At 33.5% G+C, this 21,266-nt stretch overlaps 2 protein-coding genes across 14 annotated transcripts in view; one reads left to right on the forward strand and one right to left on the reverse strand.

Moving 5' to 3' along the window:
* LOC148630127 (uncharacterized) overlaps positions 1–6,747 on the reverse strand; it is a 19,392-nt gene extending 12,645 nt beyond the window's left edge. For all 3 annotated transcript variants that reach the window (XM_088561269.1, XM_088561261.1, XM_088561251.1), the window contains exons 1-5: positions 6,693–6,747; positions 4,263–4,459; positions 2,708–2,863; positions 2,163–2,352; positions 1,024–1,092 (exon numbers count right to left, since the gene is read on the reverse strand). In XM_088561269.1, coding sequence (XP_088417395.1) covers positions 1,024–1,092; positions 2,163–2,352; positions 2,708–2,863; positions 4,263–4,426 — 579 coding nt within the window. In that variant the 5' untranslated portion in view covers positions 4,427–4,459; positions 6,693–6,747. The remainder of the gene's footprint in view (positions 1–1,023; positions 1,093–2,162; positions 2,353–2,707; positions 2,864–4,262; positions 4,460–6,692) is intronic.
* Positions 6,748–12,207: 5,460 nt separating this feature from the next.
* The window catches only part of LOC148630128 (rho GTPase-activating protein 29-like), a 39,557-nt gene continuing 30,498 nt past the window's right edge, over positions 12,208–21,266 (forward strand). For all 11 annotated transcript variants that reach the window (XM_088561290.1, XM_088561298.1, XM_088561330.1 and 8 more), the window contains exons 1-10: positions 12,208–12,464; positions 13,765–13,960; positions 16,266–16,409; positions 16,775–16,862; positions 17,621–17,687; positions 18,288–18,348; positions 18,869–19,009; positions 19,388–19,452; positions 19,781–19,825; positions 20,621–20,686. In XM_088561290.1, the coding sequence (XP_088417416.1) occupies positions 12,381–12,464; positions 13,765–13,960; positions 16,266–16,409; positions 16,775–16,862; positions 17,621–17,687; positions 18,288–18,348; positions 18,869–19,009; positions 19,388–19,452; positions 19,781–19,825; positions 20,621–20,686 (957 nt within the window). In that variant the 5' untranslated portion in view covers positions 12,208–12,380. The remainder of the gene's footprint in view (positions 12,465–13,764; positions 13,961–16,265; positions 16,410–16,774; positions 16,863–17,620; positions 17,688–18,287; positions 18,349–18,868; positions 19,010–19,387; positions 19,453–19,780; positions 19,826–20,620; positions 20,687–21,266) is intronic.

A 21,266-nucleotide genomic window follows, 5' to 3' on the forward strand; every position in this document is an offset into this window, starting at 1 on the left:
ATCATAAAATATTGGTGTTAGGATGAAGATTTTGACTGATAAGTGTGTTAAATGGAACATGTTTGACTCATTACTAGAGGAACTTAATTCCCTACATGAATTTTAGGTTACAGACCACCAATTCAACCAATGAGCATTTGGAACGTACTCAAAAATAGTCCTACGCAGAAATTATCCCCTGTTCCTCATAGTGCTGTGAAAAAAGTTCTCATTTTATTTAAAAAATTTCAACAGTTTCTGAAAGGAAAAACATTTCTGTAAATTTTATGGGTGCATTTTGCTTCTTGTGATGTGAAGCCTAATCTCCATAATGATTTCTAAATATACCCCTATCTTGTAAAAACACTGGGATTTCCCATGCTATTTATAGACCCTTCACTTCCGGTGACTAGTACTGCACTGCAAGTCTGCTAACCCCACATGCCATTCGAGGATTGTGAGCTGACGTATGTAGAATCATGCTGATATATAGTCCTCTGCAGGTTAAAGTTAAGGTAAAGTCCAGAGAAGCCATTGAATATTGTGAAATTAGCATAGAAGCCTATTGGAAGTGGAATTAGTGGTTTCTAGCCTTAATTTATTGCTAAATATCTTTCAAGGCCAAAAAGGAGTCCCTCAGATCTTCAGTTAATTTGAAGATTTTACTTTATTTTGAAGAAATGAAATAACAGATCATTATTGAGCTGAATAACTGCCAGAAACATATTAACTGGTTATAAAAGAGGTTTCAAATGATATAAAAGAAGTTACATTTGGACTCTATTTTTGTGTAGAGGTCAGAAATAGTAGGGACGTTACAGGTATGGACTGGTGACGTAAGGTATTTTGATCCTCAAGGACCAAAGACCCCCAAAATCCTCTTCTTAAATATGGTAATTAAACATTTAATTTGAGTAGATTTATTTGAGGAAAGTATAGAAATAAGCAATAAATCTCCATATATTTTTTATATATACAGGGGCACCATTTCAATACAGTTTGTATACAAGGGCACCATTTCAATATAGTTTGTTAGGTACCTACTATGTTGTTCCTTTGAACATACAATTCAGTTAATTTTGGAAGAGCCTGGACACCATCTAAGGATTTCAGCTGAAAGAGATGAAAGGCTTCATTAGGGTTTGTATGAGGTATGATCTGTAATTTGAGGAATCTATCACCAAGATCTTGTCAAGAAAGAACACAAAATCAAACATAGCAGAATTAAAAATTATTAGCAGAAAAATATTCAAACAAATATATGATTTCAACAAGTACTTTCTTTTAAAAGAAAAGATAGCTGACACAGTAAAATTTGATCCTTTTACTTATAATTTTCTACATTTCATTCAGTAAATAAGACATGGCACTCAAATTCAATTTTAAATACAGTTTTTTTAATTCCACTTGGCACTAAGTTACCAGTGCTTGGCAAATTGGGAAACAGAATTGTGATCAGGTGTTTTCCATGGAAAAGTGTCCTTAAGGTCAAAGGATAAAAAAGTGAAACAATACTGACTGTGCTGGAAAAAAATTATAATTAGGGCCCACAACAAAAAGTGGCAGTTGCCCTATAGTGATCACTCTGTCCATCAGTCTGTTACAAACTAGTGTCCAGGCTGTAATTTTTTTGTCTTTCAATGTAGGCTTTTGATATTTTGCATGTGGATAGGTCACCTAAAAATGATGTGTCACATACCACGGATAGTGGCCTATGACCTTGAACTTTAACCTCAATGTCTAGTTCCTGTTTTTTTTTGGTGATAAACTTGTGTCCTGGCTGTAATTTTTTTGTCTTTTGATGTTGGCTTTTGAAATTTGGCATGTGGGTAGATAACCTAAAGTCAATGTGACATGTACCATAGATAGTGGCCTATGACCTTGAACATTGACCTCAAGGTTAAAATTCCTGTTTTTCAGTGACACATATCGTGTCCGGAATATATTTGATTCCATACTTCTTTCTCAACTGGTAAATATTTCCATTGAATATGAGTGCCACATTAAAAACTGAAATTCTGTTCCCAAACCCATTTCTTATATACGGCTTCATTGCTACGGCAGGGCCTACTGATATGGATTCCATCTCAATGATTTCTGGTATACTTTGTATACTTTCAGTATAAGAAGAAAAAGCACAAAACAAAGTCATGGATTTAAGCACTGTCAGAGGTAGTACTTACATGATTATTGTTTAGATTTAGCACCTTTAAACTGGCCATACTAGGCATGTATGAAATATCTTCTAATTCATTCATACTTAAATTTAACACAACCAAAGAAGACAGCCCAACTAAATTTTCTATTCTGTTAATAGCATTGTGTGAAAGATCCAGTGAAAACAAATGTTTTAACACTTCTATACCAATGAACCTGTAAAATACAAATGTTTGTTAACTTTAAACACTTTATTTCTATAACTGTCATTCTACATAGATTTTTAGTACTTGTATATAAAAGTGTATAAGATTTTATTCTACATAAAACAAATTTTGAATTTACTAACTCAATAAAAAAAAGGGATGAACTCATGAAAAAGACTAACTGAATTATGGGATCAAAGCTGTTATCATAAATTTAAAAATTCCTGAGATTTTCTATTTTTTTTTGGCAGTTATTGAAAAGGCTGACTTCAATTTTTCCCTAATCATCCATCTATAACATAAACTTATTCTAAAAACTTACTTTTCTACAAAAACATGTTATATCATACAAAAATTGTACTTACTTGTTGATTCTATTTAATGATGCATTGAGTTCTCTAACTTGTTTGAAAGGCAACAATCCTTCATGTTCAAGAGCTATAAGTTCATTTAATGAGAGATCTAACTTCAATATTCTTGATGGTGTGTCTGTTATGTTTGCTAATCTTGGTAATGGCCCACTAAAATAAAAATATAAACTAGAGGCTCTAAAGAGCCTGAATCCCACATCTGACTAAATGAGTCACATCCTTATTAGCTCACCTGACCGAAAGCCATGTGAGCTATTGCCATTACTTGGCGTCCATCGTCATCAGTCATCGTAATTAACAATTTTTCAAAACTCTTCTCCTCTGAAACTACTTGATCAATTGGAACCAAACTAGGTATGAATGTTTCTTGGGGTATCCTGCATAGCACTGACTTGAGAATTTTCTATCCGTCCAAAAACATGGCCATCGGTACTAAAAATAGAACATAGGGGTCAGACCGTAGTTTTTCGCATGTATCTCCAAAACCATTAGGTTTAGCCAAATTCTGACTTGGGATAAGAGTGTTCAGCATGATGAGATCTATCTGTGGTCAAATTTTCATTTTAATCTGCTCAGCCATGTTGGGAGTTATTGCCCTTTGTCAACGTTTTTTTGCTATTTTTAATGTTATTTCTTTCAAAAATCTTCCCCTCTGACAATACTTGACCTATTGGATCCAAACTTGGTATGAATGTTCCTTGAGGTATTATGCACATAATAAAAACGTCAAAAAAGGGCAATAACTCCAACATGGCTTAACAGATTAAAATGAAAAATTGACCAAAGATAGATCTCATCATGCTGAACACTTTTACCCCAAACAGAATTTGGCTAAACCTAACGGTTTTGGATATATATGCAAAAAACTACTTTCTGACCCCTATGTTCTATTTTCAGTAATGGGGCCATGTTTTTCAATGGATCAAAAATCCCCACATCAGTTCTATGCAGAAACCTCAAGAAACATTCATACCAAGTTTGGATCTAATTGGTCAAGTAGTTTCAGAGGAGAAGAGTTTTGTATAATTATTAACGCAACAATGGACGACAAGTGATGGCAATAGCTCACCTGGCCTTTGGCAACGGCAGCCACCTTTTTCTATGGATAAAAAATCCCCACACCAATTCTATGCAGGATACCCCAAGGAACATTCATACCAAATTTGGTTCCAATTGGTGAATAGTGTCAGAGGAAAAGAGTTTTGAAAAATTGTTAACGCTGACGGACGATGACAACACATGCCAAGTGATGGAAATAGCTCACATGGCTCTTTGGGCCAGGTTAGCTAAAAACATCTAGAACTGTGATTAACATGCAGAAGTTTGAAGTCACTAGTCTTTTTCTTTACATGTATTGGTCATTTAGTAACCTCTTGCTTTCTGGATTTATTCTATAGGCCATCTCATAGAACTTTACTTTTATTTAAATATTGTAACTTTTGATCATAGATGATAAAACTTATCTTAAATATCTTTTTTAAAAATGATTGACACCGTTCTTTTAAAGTCTTTGATTCATATTTCATACACTAGTTTCTAATAAACAAACCTTTCATCTCCCCAAGTAAAGCCATATGCAAGCATCTTCATCTGACTCATTTTCAAATCTAATTCATAGTACTTTTCTCTGTGATCCACTCCCCAATCCACAGGAACATGAGTCAGAGTATGAATTCTATTCTCTACAAACTCTATTGGAAGTCCTCTAGCCATATTTGTATTTTATTTATGTCTCATTTCATTTTACTAAAAAAATAAAAACATATATATATTATTGTATACATTACATAAAATGTATATTTCCTACTTACACTCATGAGGATACAAATGTATTTTATTTTTAGCCTTTAGATTTCCAAAAATGAAATATACTTTATTTCATAAATGGGATATCCTGTACTTGGCGATCACAATACATGTATACAAGTATTGTGAACAATACATGTATAGTATTTTTGTACAAGTATTCCTCACTTGTATTGTTACCTGTAATTTACCTAATTTATAAATGTATGGTAATGTGTATCACAATTGAATTTTTCATTGAAAACCAGTTGAATTTGTTGGGCTTTTATTCTCTCTTTTTGGTTCAAGTGGTTTTATGTGAGCATCTAGGTTAGAATCTTCAATATGTTGACGTGTCCATCCTTGGAAGTAGTTGTGTTGGTGTCTAGTGGTAATAACCTTAACTTTGTCTAAGGCTGAAAGTTGTGATGGAAGATCAAGAAAGAGAGGCATGTTTTCTTCTAATGGTAAATTAGCACAACAAAATTTTGATAAATTGTGCCTTTTATACAGTAAGTTGGTGATAATTTGAACACAGCTCGGTAAAATTAGTAAACATGATAATTTACTAATTAAATTGTTAATCAAATTAAAGAGAAATGATTAGGAACTTGTTAGAAATAGTTAACTGGTAATTAAATTATTTAAATATAAATAATTCAACCACAAGGTAATTAATTAATTAGTGCAGTGACTAAATTGTTTCTGGTGTCTCTTTTATCAATTAAACCTGTTTGATATGTTTAATTAATATTAAGTTGTGTTTTTATGTAATTCTTTATGATATTTAAAGCCATGAGATCAAAAAGAAAACATCAAAATACAAGCCATGTGAGTAGTTTGTCCAATAAATAGAGTTCCAATCAGCAGCAATGCATCATTCAGTTAGCAATGGCAAACTTTTACACAGACCTAGCTCCAAATGTCATCTTCAATCAAGAACCAACAGCAGTAACAGACTACATGAAGAAACAGTCACTTTTGGCAGCCACATGCAACTGGCCAACCTGTAATCTACCCATGGAGTTTGTTACCAGACTAAAAAGTACCACATCTGATGGATTTGGTTGGAGATGCTCAAACCAGAGATGTACCAAGAGATATAGTTACCGCACCATTCGCTCTGGTTCCCTCTTTGAAAAGTCTAGAGTTACCTTAGACAAATGGCTCTATGTCATTTACCTATGGAGTCAACAGACCAAAGTAAAAACAGTAGTTAAACAGACACAGAATCACTGTAAACATACAGACACTGGAGTACACACACATACAAAGGCAAAGTACAGATTCAAAGAAATGAAAGGTTGTGCCAGCCATCTACTACCAAGCTATTTGGATGAAAGAATGTAGCGTGATCGTTGGGGCAGTACTGGTGAAGACGCATTCAGCAACATTAGGGTACACATTGCAGAACAGTACAAAGTGTAATTCATTGAGACATTCAAATATTGTGTATTTACTTTATTTATATGCATGAACATGTATAATCTAGTGCTTCCTTAGTTTTTATAATTGAATAATAGGTATATTAATTATTATTAATCTAAATTTTTTCTGTATTAACTATTCTTCAATTTCAAATATGATTTTAATATATTTCATAAGATATGCCTTATAGAACTTGTCATAAAAAAATTAAAAATAAAGATTGAGAACTACATGATTTCTTTTTTAATTATTAATCTGTATATTAATAATTATACAGGTCTCATTATCTGTCAATTTCAATGCATACTTGCCATTTTCATTTAAATAAACACAGACACATTCACAACTATTTGTTGACAAAACAATTATTTAAAAAAAATAACAATACTTGTACAAAAATACTATACATGTATTGTGATCGCAAAGTAAACAACAACAGAAAATACACTAGAGACTTCAATGTACATGAGCATTATTTTGTCTATAATGACACTGATTGAAGATTGCTGAGAATTCTCTTAAAGAAGACTGTGTAACAGACAAGTGGACAAAAGGACAAAGTGCTTGCACTGGAGGTAAAAAATGCTAGCTGGTCAGAATTTGCTATTTCAGTTTGTTGTCTTCAGTTGGCATGTTTGTTATACAGTTATTGGATTATTTCGCCAAACATAATATGAATCAAACGAAGCAAACTGTCTTCTTCTATTACAAAATGCCTCTATCAAGAATTGACAGAGCGAAATATGAAGTTTTATAGTAAAATTACCATCTAACTGACTAGCACACTCGAAATAGTTTACATGTTTCTAAGCGGAAGTAGTTTTCTGGTCAATTCGACCCTCTTTATCGTTACACGAAGCGGTTACTAGTCATCTCGGCCATAAACCGTTTCGGCCACAGTAATTGTTCGATCATAGTACACATCTCGGCTATAGTCATGTCGGCCATTCAAAAAAAAAGTATGAGACCATGCGCAACTTCAAAATAGGGGACAAAAAAAGTCACCAAGCGTCATCATACATAGAAATTAACAGCACAGGCCTACTAGCAGGCGCGGATCCAAGGACTGGCGTACCGGGCGTACACCCCCCCCTAAATCGGTAAGGAAAAAAAATTCACCACAAGTTTCACCCCATAATATATTTTGCCTTGCTTTGCACAACATTTAATTCAATTAACGTCCCACCTAAACTCAAATCCTGGATCCGCCCCAGACTATATAGTAACCTTCAGGCATCAATCAGTCGAATAGCGAGAGAATATGCTTCATTCATTTTTGTCTAGTGACGAGAAAATAAATGGGTGCACTATCAGATCGTTGTCTGTTAGAAGAAGTTAACCCAGATTTTGCCAGCGAAATTACAAATTTACCATAAAAAGCTTCATATGAACCTCAATACATGCCAAGAAATACCCCCAAAAATGTCTGGTCTGCCCCCTACAGGCACTTATTATCTTTGGTAACGCGATAGTACAGATGTGGGCATTAATGTATCTATTGTCTCAGCAGGTTCTAAAGTTGGATTCTGGGGCGGTTTGTCTTTGCATGATATGAACACCTGAAAGTTAAAAGGAAAGAGTAATCAAGGGAACCAAGGTTATAGCAGTAATCAAAAGAATGTAATCCGGGGATAAAGACTAGACATGGAAAACAGACATACACAACAAAGAACATAAAGTAACTTAAATCATACATACAAAGTAACAAAAGTAAATTAGCAACTCGGACTCCACTAAAACTGGGAGCATGGACCAGGTGCACCGGTAGGGTAAGCGTCCTCTGCTTTTCTAGAAACACCCGCCGAGTTGCTCATCAAAAAAGTAAAGTCCGGGGTAGACAAACGAGGAAAGAAAAACTATGACCCGTTGAATAAATTAGTTTATATTATGCAGATAGATGCACTATAACGATCCACGAGTTCATGATGACAATCATAAAACTTCTGTAGTGATGACTTCAATCTTGTAGCAACATAACCCTGTTCCAGAAGCCTATTTGTTAGAGTTCAAGCGCGATACAAAAAGTCTGCATAGTTTCGGCAAACTCTGACATAACGTATGAGTTGTGATATGAACACTCCATACGCAGATGCTGAAGGGATGTTGCCACAGATGAAAGGAAAGTTGACAATTCTGTATGAAAAATCATCACGTTTGTCGTAAAGTTTGGTCAATAGTTTTCCTTTACTATCGATTTCTAAGTGTAGGTCAAGATATGAGGCTGACCTTACAGTGTCTGTAGTATCCTTCATCTCAAGTTCTTTGGGGGGTAGATGCGATGTATCAAAACCCCGAAATTAGGATTGTTTAAAGATAATACGTCATCTATATAGCGGAAACTGAGATCAAAGGATCTAGCCAAACGATATTCTTTCTTTTGGATCAGATCAGCTATAAAGTCAGCCTCATAAAAGTGAAGTAATAGGTCAGCATGTAAAGGAGCACAATTTGTTCCCAGTTTGTTGAAAAATACGTCCACCACACTGGACCAAAAATGTATGAAGACTTCATGAAGATCCTTCCAAATCTGATTTAATAGACAAATTTCATAATACTAATCGCTAACTTGCTGTTATTTTATGCTGGATAACCTTGACTTTTCGAAATACACTGCTGAAATTTACCATAAAGAATTGACTTTAAAGAAAGCTTATAAGGACAGTTTTAATTGTTCTTTTCTGGCTTTGGATGTTTCCGTTCCACGAAGTAAACTCAAAACTATAATTTTCGACAAGAGGGATGATTTTTCGTTTCCAATTGTTAATTTTCCCTTCCTTGACGGGGACGTTCCCTTTGCTCCTTCATACGGTGTATATAATTATCAACTAGTTCGATATGCCAATGTTTGTAGCGATGCTTTAGACTTTAATGAACGAAAACTCCGTATGACCGGTAAATTGTCAAGTCAAGGTTTTCGTTACCATAAATTAGCTTAGACTTTTGCTAAATACCTTCATAAAGCTGAAATTTGGTTGTACTTGTCATAACTTAATCAAATATGGGAATTAACATTCTAGCTTTCTTGTAATGTAAGAAAAGCTCGACAATTTAAACAGAATCCATTTAGAATTCATATTTGAATAAACTTATTCGTAATGGTTATCTTCATTGTAACATTGTTAAATCTTTAAATTATGTATTTATGGGTTCTAATACATGTATTGACTCTTGTTAATAAATTAAATATAAATTAACTTTATTACATATTCATCCTACTTCCCTCAAATACTTTTTATCTTGCTATTTGCACGGAGACTTTGTTTTTCTTGAACATTCAATGGTGTTTTCTCTAAATTCTGTTGGACGTGTCTTTATAGATTCGTTCGTTTCCCGACAGTTTATCAACATTTTAATCAACAAGATCATTCAATTCTCTCCATGAAATTTCGTATTTTAGAAAAAAAATTACCATCCTACAAACAGTCCCGTTCTAAGTAAAAACTATCGTAGGGAAAGAGAGGAGTACTGGATACGCAGACTAGGTACTGCAATACCTTACGGATGCAATGACAACATCAAAAGTATAGGAAACCTTTCAAGCCAATATAACAATAACATAAATGTGATGAATTTAGTTGACAAAAATCCAAGACGGGAAAGGAGTCATGGCCATCACCACTATACGTCAAATAAGTTACATGATGTTTCCATAGATGGTCTCCTTCCTTTCATACAAAAACCTCTTCGACTTCATAACATTAGAACCAAACACTATTTTATACCTCTCACTCTACTACACTCCCTTTACAAAACAAGCCTTGACACTCCTGTTTCTGACCCTAACTCATCACTATATAGACTTGTTGCCTTCATTTTAGATATTGGTTTCCACAGACTCTTTAAACCAGTTTGTGTGAAAAGTCAAGATGAAGAAAAACGGTAATTTCTTCCACTACAAAGGTATAGATGCAATTAATTTTGCTAACATCCTCCATCACAAAAACGTTACCAACAAAATCCCCCCATATTTCAAAGACAAATCCATACCAATTATTTCATATTCCTATACTTCACCCATTTCATCCAAAATTTCAATTATAAAAGGCTATTGCAGAACCTCGAGATTGAGGACTTCAAGACTAAACCACCTGACTGTTCCGGTCACGTCGTTACGGGAAATTTGTCCATCGAAAACGAATCTCTGCGTAAGATCCTTTCTAAAGGTCCCAAGTATCGTGAACCACGATCCATAAATTGGAATTATAACTTTAAAGTTCTTATGGATGCTGTGGAGGACTACGCAAGGAAATGGATAAAACGAGAACAAGAAGACATTGATTCTCTGTCCGAGTGGTTAAAGGCCGTGAGGTCTTTAATTTTGAAACGAATAAGAGTTTTAAGTAAGTCAATGAGTGCTAATGCTACATCTGTTTTCAAAGACCCCGATATAGCAAAAACATTGTCTACTATACATGACAAATATGTTGTCGTACCAGCAGACAAAGCCCAAAACAACATTGTTTTTTGTCTGCAAAACGATTTACATCCAATGTTTATTATCATGTAGACGTAGAAAATAATAGCAGTGATAAGACATATACTGCTACCACAATCTCCAAAGAAGAGATTGTCGGAAACCAGAAATTTGTGCTATCCTCTTTTGGTCTCTCTACCAAGGACGATGATTGTGATTTACCATCTATGTACTGGGTTCCTAAACTCCACATGAATCCGTACAAACAAGTTACATAGCTGGATCTGCAAAATGTACCGCCAAACCTCTTTCAAAACTTTAACATCTATACTCACGGCTGTCAAAGAGGGTCTGCAGTCCTACCACATTACTTGTTACTCCCATAGTGGTATTAATTCAATGTGGATCCTGAAAAATTCGAAAGATCTTTTGGAGTGAATCAGTTCAAGACTATTTTCAGAATATAATAGCATTAAAACGTACGATTTTTCAACACTGTATACTTTTATTTCCCATACTCAGTTAAAATCCCGACTTAAAAACATTATACATCGTTGTTTTTCCACAAAAGATGGTACACCTAGATACAAATATATATTTCTTGGTAGAGATTCCTCATACTTTGTAAGAAATAATTCAAAATCATCTTCCAAATATACAAAAGATGTTTACAAAATGCTGGAATTTTTAATCAACAACATATTTGTCCAGTGTGGCATTCCAATGGGAACAAATTGTGCTCCTCTACTTGCTGACCTATTAGTTCACTTTTATGAGGCTGGCTTTATAGCTGATCTGATCCGAAAGATAGAATATCGTTTAGCTTGATCCTTAAATCTCAGTTTCCGCTATATAGATGACGTATTATCTTTAAACAATCCTAATTTTTGGGATTTTATACATCGCATCTACCCCAAAGAGCTTGAGATAAAGGATACTACAGACACTGTGAAGTCAGCATCATATCTTGACCTACACTTAGAAATCGATAGTAAAGGAAAACTATTGACCAAACTTTACAACAAACGTGATTAATTTCATTCAGAATTGTCAACTTTCCTTTCATCTGTGGCAACATCCCTTCAGCACCTGCGTATGGAGTGTTCATATTACAACTCATACATTATGCCAGGAATCGCCGAAACTACACAGACTTTTTGTATCGCGCTAGAATTCTAAGAAATAGGCTTTTGGGACAGGGTTATGTTGCTACAAGATTGAAGTCATCACTACAGATGTTTTATGATCGTCATCATGAACTCGTGGATCGTTACGGTGTGTCCATCGGCGCCATGAAAATTAATTTGTTCAACGTGTCATAGTTTTCCTTTCCTCTTTCGTCTACTCCGGACTTTACTTTTTATGAGCAACTCGGCGGGTGTTTCTAGAAAAGCAGAGGACGCTTACCCTACCGGTGCACCTGGTCCATGCTCCCAGTTTTTAGTGAAGTCCGAGTTGCTCATTTGCTTTTGTTACTTTTTGTATGTATGATTTTAGTTACTTCATGTTCTTTGTTGTGTATGTCTGTTTTCCATTTCTAGTCTTTGTCGCTGGATTACATTCTTTTGATTACTGCTATAACCTTGGTTCCCTTGATTATTCTTTAACTCCTTGCATAATATCACTTGTGCATAATATCTTGCGGGAGCGACATAATATCTTCAGGAAACGATATAGTATCTTGAGGGAACGACATGGTATTATGGAACGACAAAAAAAATATTTTTCACATGGCCACATTCTGCGTTCGTACAAATTAGTTGGCGACTGGAGGATCATTGACGTAACATAATTGAAGTGGACGTCGCAGAGAACACCCAATATAAACTGAAATAGACTATAAAGAATGTACATAAATATCACGTGACGAATGTAATATCCGGTCTGTCATTTTGGAAAAGTTTGCAAACTTCATAAATTATGTCAAAAAGTTTGATAGATAACAATTATAAATGTAGCACTGCAAGGAAAGGTGAAACATACATGCTAACAAATACGTCCAAGCTGATGCGTGCTATGCCTGTCTAAATAAGGTTGGGGATGTCGTCTAAAGGGCGAATATTGGGCATAAACATAGGTGCTAAATCAAAAAAGAAATTGGCTGATTCTGAAGCCAAAGATCAGGTAAGACATGTCATTTTGTTATGCTAAATGTTGTACACTTGAGGATCGCTTCGAAAAGCTATTGCACCTTGTTCAGAATTTTAGTGCATTTACCATTGATTTTGTTTTGCGTGCCAACCGACACTCCCTTTTCTGTGTATATAGATTGTTAGTACATGCACATCAATGCAATGGTAATACTGGTAGCTTGATAGAATATATGAAGTAATGTTCGATTATATGAATGAACCTCATTATGGACCAACTTCCTGATGTCAGTTGGTTAATGAGAGTAACTTGCATTGGTCTATAGCCTACCCATCACTTGATAGATATTTGATTGGTAATTGTTTTGTGAAATTATATAAGCACCTTTTGTATCTGATAACTTTTAATGAAGTGGAAATATTTTCATCTCTATCAAAGAGGTATTTTTCACTTTTATTTACCTATGGTTGATTATTGGAAAATTTCAATGAACGCAGGCTTTCACCATGCAACATATCCTATCCTATCTACATTTAAAAAAATCCATGCACACATGTACATGGTACATATATATTGAAACTCATGTATTTACATGTAAGTATACTACTATTTGTGTATGTAGCATTGATGTGCCTCGTTTGAACCAAGACATACATGTAGTAAATGGCACTATCATTTTTATCCATATTGTATGAAACATACCTGGTTTGTTCTGATGAAGTCAATGTTTTTTTTCAGTCAACAGTGCAATGCTATATTTTCTAAGCACTGTGATCAGAAGTCAAATTTATTCTGTGCTTTAATCGATTAAAAAAATGGTAATATGTGCTACGTGGTACATGTTATGATGTACATGTATTTCAAATTTGTGTAGAGGTCAATGAAAGAAGCATGCTAACATATCATCTCTTCCATAATTGCTCTTTGCTATAATTGTCTAGCAGGGGGTACTGCAAAATATATCATAGTTTTCATGAAAATAACTATTTTGCCAACTTTAGTATATTGACTAATGATAGTGCAACTTATCCAAGCTGTGATGGATTACTTTTTTTTATCACAAAGTGTGCCAATGCTTGAAAATGATTTTTTTTAAATGTAACATGTTCATCAACATTAAGAGTGTGACGCAGTACAGACTGTACAATAAGTATATGAAGATGTATTTCCTAAGTAGGTAAATGACATGTTCATGTAAAAATGTTTATCTCATGATGTTTCATACATGTAGATGTATTTGGAGTTTATTAAGTTGAACTTTAATTTAGTTAAAATTAATTAAGAATTTAATGGGGAAAAGTTGTCAGTCATATACCAGTATATGTGTTTGTAGAATTCCAGTAATACAGATGAAGGAGAAACAACAGATTCTGGAATCAAAATGACAAAGAGTTCATCATTGACAAGTATTCCCACAAGTGAGCCAGAGAAACCCATTGTTGATCAAAACGACATCATAACATTAACTCAAGATGTCAAGTGTTTCTCTGATGGTCTGAATCGTCTTAAAACAGTTTTTGATGATCAAGGTATGATTTATGTATGTAAGGTCAATTTCTATTTATCTTTGGGCAGTATTGTTCAGACTGCTTAACTTTTAATGGTCTGTTTAGGCAATTGTTCCAATGTTTTTACTGAAAAAATTATTCTGTGTGAAACAAACTTAATTTTTCAGTTCTTCATTGGTGACTAACTTTTAAACTATAGTCATCCAATCCTAAATAAAAATTGTACTGCTGACAAATTGATGCTACAAAGTGCCCTGAAGCGGCGAGGTAGGTTTGGAGTATGCTCTCCATGAATTTTTTTACTGCAATCTGAGGAATCTCAGAGACACACAACTTTGTGTTTTTTAGTCCACTACCTTCAGCTTATGACGAAAAGGATTTTAGGTTTGCACTCCATCCTTCTGTCCCTCAGTCCTGCCCTGAGAGGGTCAGGCAAACCAGTTTTCAGCATTTTTTTTCATGCTTGCAGGAATTAGTTTGATACATTGCTTCACCATGATAACTTACATATTAAGTCGAAATTTTGTATGGGGTTTATTCACTTTTTTGCCGAGTTATATGTATGACCCTTTGAAATCAATACAAAAAGTCATTTTTTTTCTCACTTTTTTGGGTCATCTCACGGATTTTCATTTGATATTAGGTATGTTACTTTAACACGACAGGTTACAGATTAGTTTTGAATTATGTATTGGTTAGTTTATATTTTGCTGAGGTATGGCCCTTGATATGGATGTTTGGCAAAAGTCTACCATAGGGTCAATGTCGTAGGCCCACTCCTTATTAAAGTGATTTCCCTTGGAAGGCATACCAGTTATGATTTTTTTTGGCAGTTTTTAACCAATATTTTGAGAGTCATTTTAGATAGAAAAAACTTTCAATTGATAAAATTATCTGTATGACAATGCCTTCAAAACTCTTCATTTGGTCTAAGTTGTAGGATAACTCCTTGTCAGAGTTATAGCTCTTGAAAGGCAAAATAATTATGTTTTTTGCATTTTTATTTAAAAAGATGCCTTTATTTAAAAGTCTGAAACTTTGCATACTTATTATAACCACATTAAAGAAGTTGACTTCAAAATGCCCTCTTACAATGTAGATCTTATTTATTTCAGTGTTGTGGGACTGAAAACCCCACCAAAATAAGGGGACAGAACTAGTTTAGACTGCTGTTAAGCTTGTTTAGAAATAATATGAATGGCATACTGAATTATCGTTTCCATTAGGAATTTTGCAGATAAAGATTTTGTGTTTTTACATTTACCATTCTCTTCTTAAGGGTTTTGACTTTTTGTCTGGTTACATGTTTGCATCTGTGTTCATACATGTAGTACCGGTAAATTTCCTTTTTTTCAAGTTTTACTTACAATTAAATGTTCTCATAATGATTGGCTGTTTATGGTATAATTAAACACACATTTTTTATTGCCAAAAACTATGAGGGATAAATTAAAATGAATTTGAGTTGAAGAGCTCTACAAAAATTTGCCATTGGGTCAAAGTTGTAGGACATTGTTTGTTAGAGTTATTGCCCTTGAAAGGTGAAAAATGATGAGTTTTTTGTGGTCTTTAGCAATATCTTGAAATTTTTAATGGATAGAAAAAGACTTTAATTTAATTAAATGATCTTTCATTAAGGGCTACCAAAGTCTCCTTGGGTGGAAGTTGTAAGAAGAGTCCTTGTTAGAGTAGTTGCCCTTGAAGGGCAAAAACTGACGTTTAATCCAGTTTAAAAAAAAATTAGATTGGTAAAATGGTCTTTACGACAAGGAAAGTCTCTATTAAGTTGATGTTAAAGGATGACTTTTTGTTTGAATTATTATCCTGGAAATATGAAAAATGAACAAGGTGAGGGATTCAGGCTCCTTTGAGCCTCTAGTAATGTTTAAAAAATAGCTATTTTCATGGATGAGAGATTTAGCCTCTATTACAATAGGTATAAACATCATTACCTGGTGATAAACCAAGTAGAATTTAATTAACTTAGGTATACCAATATGCTGACCTTATTAAAGGCTTTTGATCAGAATGACTAACACATTATTTTCTATTAAATTATGCTGATTTAAGGCTTTTTTGTAAAACTTGTTTCAACAACATGCAAGTTTATTGCAGTCCACATTTATTTCTTATTAAAGTATTTGCATTTAACTATATATGCAAAGTTTGCAATTTAAATTTACTGCTTTGTATTAAATATCCAAATTAAAATTCATGTAATGCAATTACCTTGGTATGTCTTTACATATATTTATATGGGTGTTAATGCAGTAATGTTCCTGAATTTATGTTTCTTTGTATGAATAGTTTTGTGAACTGTTTTCAGCATCACCTGAAGATTTGAGAGTTACCATCCATGAAAGATTAGGAGAGGTTTTATCTATTTTAAAGAATATTATACATCAGTACCCTGCTTTACAATCTACAGAACTATTTGCTGCTTCTGGAAATCTAATTACTAAAGTTAAATGTAAGTCTATTAATTACTTGGGATATGTGCATACAAAATGAATTTTGTGTTTTACTTTCAAGGTGATACATATAATAAAAAAGTTAACTTTCAATTGACGCACCTGCATGTTGAATGCCTACTGATAAAGGCTTGATGGTCTACAAATAAGTTGTAAGGATAACCATAAGGTCCAAGCAGTTATCCATTTTTATTTACATTGGGCCCTTGATATATCACAACTTTTGGGACCAGGCCAAATTTTGGCGATATGCGAGGATGGCAATAGATAGAGGAATTATATATATAGAAACTACAGTAATTTTGGAAAAGGGACCTTGGAAAAGTGTGGCAGTAAGAGATATAATTTTCTTCTATCCTTGTAGCTTTCAATCAAGAAGAAAGTAAAAATGAGGGAGCTGAGACTAGTCTGTTTGAAGCCATTGATCAACTAGCACTGGCTTTTAGCAGTGGGTATGTACTAGCTATTATCGCACTAAGAACGAGTTTGATTCTTTTTTCTGGAATACTTATGATTTTCCTTTTTCTTAATAACTTTTTTATCAGATTGTTTTTTCCCCCTAGGCTACATGAAAGGGAACACAATACTATGACATAGTAATACTGGTATTTGTGCATCTGTCTGTCACACTTTGTTGAATGAACTCCTTGGAAACTGCTTTATGCATTTTGTTCAAATTTTGTATGATTGTATGTCTCCATATGTAGTGAATCTAATTGCGTCACCATTTTCATTTGTGAAATTTTACAGGAGTTACTGGACTTTGTTAAATTTGTACATACAACACTATAGGGAACACTTTCTGTATGCAACTTTTCTGAAACTGATCAAAGCATTTTGTTCAATTTTTTTAGAATTGTATGTCACTATATGTAGTTGATCATATTGTGCCGCCATTTTGATTTATCAAATTCACAGGAGTTATGGGACTTTGTTGAAATTGTACATGTTACTCTATAGGAACACTTTGTGGATGCAATATTCGGAAACCGTTCAAGGGATTTTGTTCAAATATTATAGGATTGTTAGTCATCATATGTAGTTGATCATATTGCACTGCCATTTTGATTCAACAAATTTTATGGGACTATTGCACTTAAAAACTTTTTGGGGGACATATGCCTTTGAGTGGCAATCTTGTTTTATGAGAGGTGAAAGGTAGTGATAATGATTTTAGAAACCCATGTTCTGTAAGAATGTTATTTTTCAGGGTATCTGATTATCTTATGGGTGATATGGGCAGTACATTTGCTGAAAAAGAAGTCAAATCAACAAAGGTATGGATTTATAGATCAAATTTTGTTTGAGGTATTTTATTATTTTCATTTTAAAGTTCTATAGACTTGAAGCATCCTATTGACATCAGTAGTTTAATTTAGATGATTGCCAGGGTGGTCTCTGGGTACCGGTAGCCTGCCCATCCTGAGTGTGGTAGCTTGTGAGTTCTATCCTAGGCCGAATCAGCTTTAAGACTTTAAAATTGGTAGTCACTGCTTCTCTGCAAAGTACAAAGTATATAGGAGATGGAGTTTGAGGGGGATAGCATTCTTTCTCTGAGTTTTCACAAGAAAGATCTAATTGGTCCAATACAAATCAGTGTCTGTTCAATTGATTAATTCTTCTTTTCCTGAAATGCATGAAATACCTGCCATATGATGTTAAATCATAATAAATTAAGATGAAAACCAGAAAACCACACATCAAATGTTGTACTAGGTAACAAATTCAAACCAGAAGATTCTTAGTAAAACAATTCATCAATGGTAACAAAATCTTTTAGGTACAAATATAGCAATAAATATAAAAAAACGTATGATGAATTTGTTTTTCTTTTATGAAATCTGTTGAAATTTATCTCTTATTTGTAAATATTTCAGTCATGTGATGATTTACTGTCGGCTAAAGACTATGAGCATGGAACTGATAAGGATAATGAAGGTAATTCAACAACATATGAAATAGGTTATATAGGTCATTGAGAAGAAAATAATGGTGATGTCTGTTTTGCATATGTTTAATAATTTTAGAAGTAACACATTTTCTGATTGGATGAAAAAACTTGTCCATCATCTCATAAACAAAATTTTGTTTTGTAACTGTGACATCATCAACCTTTTGTATTGATGTATTCTCTGAAATTTGATACTAATATTAAATTATAAGGAATGACTGTTGTATATTTTTGGTCTATTTGAAATAACCTCAATGCCTGTGGTGCACACTTGAAATAACCTGCAATGCAGGGTGTTTAGTATGTATCATGTGTTTGAGATTATTTTTTTTCAAAAACCGAAAATAGTACAGTCATTTCTCAAATAACTTAATTTGGCTATGGTTGAAGTGAGTTTTTTTCTTTACAAGTCAATGGATATTGAATTTATAACAGCAATGCATATAGAGCTGTGGTTATTGTTTGATAATCAACAATATCAAAATGTATATCTCTTCATCTTTTTAGTTGTCCATCTTTCATCAGAAGAAATTGATAGAGTTTTATCTCAGCTGGAAGCTGGGGTTGATGTTGCCTTACAGAGAGCTAAGGCCTGGTCTAAATACATGAAAGACATAACCACTTACATAGAAAGAAAGGCACATTTAGGTAAGTGGATACCCAGAGATCTAGGTTAGCACCCAGACATTTAGGTTAATGGACACCCAGAGATCTAGGTTAAAACCCAGACATTGAGGTTAGTAGACACCCAGAGATCTAGGTTAGCACCCAGTCATTTAGGTTAATGGACATCCAGAGATCTAGATTAGCACCCAGACATTTAGGTTAATGGACACCCAGAGATCTAGATTTGCACCCAGACATGTATTATGCAATGATGATTCTGAGATAATTGAGTTTAATGAAAATTAATCAATTTCGTTTCTTCTATAATTCTTTCTCTTTCTTTAATCAAATGTATTATATAAGTTCTTTATATATTTTATGGAAACTTTTTCAAATGTTAGCGTAATTTTTCATTAACAGAGACAGAATATTCAAAGAATTTAGCCAGATTGGCTCAGACAATGAGACCTGTTTTAACTGAGGAAGTGAGTATTCAGTAATTCATGATAAAGTAGGTTTAACACTTTTTGGAAAATTGACAATCTATTCATCAACCATCATGAAGAAACTTTCAAAACTACCATAACACTCATTACTGTGAAAGCACTTTTGTTCATTGGGGTACCAATTTTTGTGGTTTTCGTGATAGAGCCAGACCACAAAATTTAACAGATTAAAGTACTTTCAAAATATATCTTTATATAGTTACTTTGTAATTATTTTGTTGTTGCTTATATTGCCTTTTTAAGCCCTTAATTCTTTCTTTATCCCTAATGATTTCTTAATGATTTTAATTATCATTTTATGTTTCAGGGATTTCTACCATTACAATCAGTTTACTGCACAGTATTGTCACAGGTAAAAAGTAGGAACTTAAACATGTGTAGAAATGAGAAATAATATAAGTCCTCTGAAGTCACTTAATATTACTTTGAATAGAATCATATCATTATGTTACTGGAAACAGGGTTCATACGGGTCCTTGAATCCTTGAAAAGTAATGCAATTTCGTTTTGAAAATTAAAGGCCTTGAAAAGTCTTTGAATCCTGTATTTTTGCCAAAAGTCCTTGAAAAGTCATGGAATTTTATTCAAATGACATATTGTTTTATTAGGTGTTGAAATAAGCAATCTACAGTCTTCTTTATCTCGCGTTCGGGAAGGTAAGTCAAGGGGAAATAATCTGTAAGTGTTCAGTGACTGGTATACGTTTGTGAATGTCATAAAGAAAACCAGATTTAACTGGTATCAAAACATCATTATGCCTCGGAACTAAAATTCTCATCAGCTACGTTGGCTGAAACATATTGAAGGGCCGTAATATTCATAAAATTAGTGCAAAGTTTTTTATAGGTCAAAGCAGTCTAATCCGGGTTAATCTGGAACTTAAGAAGCTTAAATTTTGCTCCTGTTAAAAGTCATGGTAACACATATCAGCTTTATGAATGTGTTCAAAACATTTGGCATACATAAATATACCTACAATGTTTGAAAAACTTATAAAAAGATGCACAATTGTTTGTGGTTTTGGGTATGGATTATTAAAAAAAATCCTTCAAAAGTCCTGGAAAATTGGAACAAAAAAGGGTATGAACCCTATGGAAATAGCTCATTGAGGTTGTTTTCCTTCTGTTATATATTTTTTTTTAAAAAGGATATAGAATATGCCAACACATGTCAAGCCACTCAGATATTGTTACAGACTTCAAAATTTGTTGAGGTATGTATAGTCAGTCAGTGTTTTGTAAGCTACATAATCATTTAAGACAGCTTTTTTTGTGTCTTTAATGGAAGCATAAGTTACAAACTGGTTTTTGTACAAATTCACCTACATACTGAAATAATATCTCATTAACTATTTAAAAAAAAACTTGACGTAGCTAGAAGATATTTCATTTTACACATATTTTGTTAATCCATGTCATGCTATGGTAAATTTTAAATTATTCTGTATAATCTGTAATTTTTTTCCTTTGGTCTTGTTGACAGTTATTTTATATCTCATACATATTTAAAAATATCTGTCATAACATTAGTATTGATTGTGACATATCTCTGTCATCTTAGTGTCAAGACACAGGGATTGATTGTGACATATCTCTGTCATCTTAGTGTCAAAACACAGGGATTGATTGTGACATATCTCTGTCATCTTAAAGATTTGAATGATAACGACTTCACATTGTGTAGTCACACTGATTGTTTTAAGTGACAAAAGTAGCTCCAAAAATGAATAGTCATTAAAATAAATGAAAAATGCTAAAATTGGATAAACAGATTATTGATACTTCTGATTTTGA

This window comes from Perna viridis, chromosome 1 (genome assembly GCF_037379345.1).
Source record: "Perna viridis isolate PV_CMFRI_1.1 ecotype Kerala chromosome 1, ASM3737934v1, whole genome shotgun sequence".
NCBI lineage: Eukaryota > Metazoa > Mollusca > Bivalvia > Mytilida > Mytilidae > Perna > Perna viridis.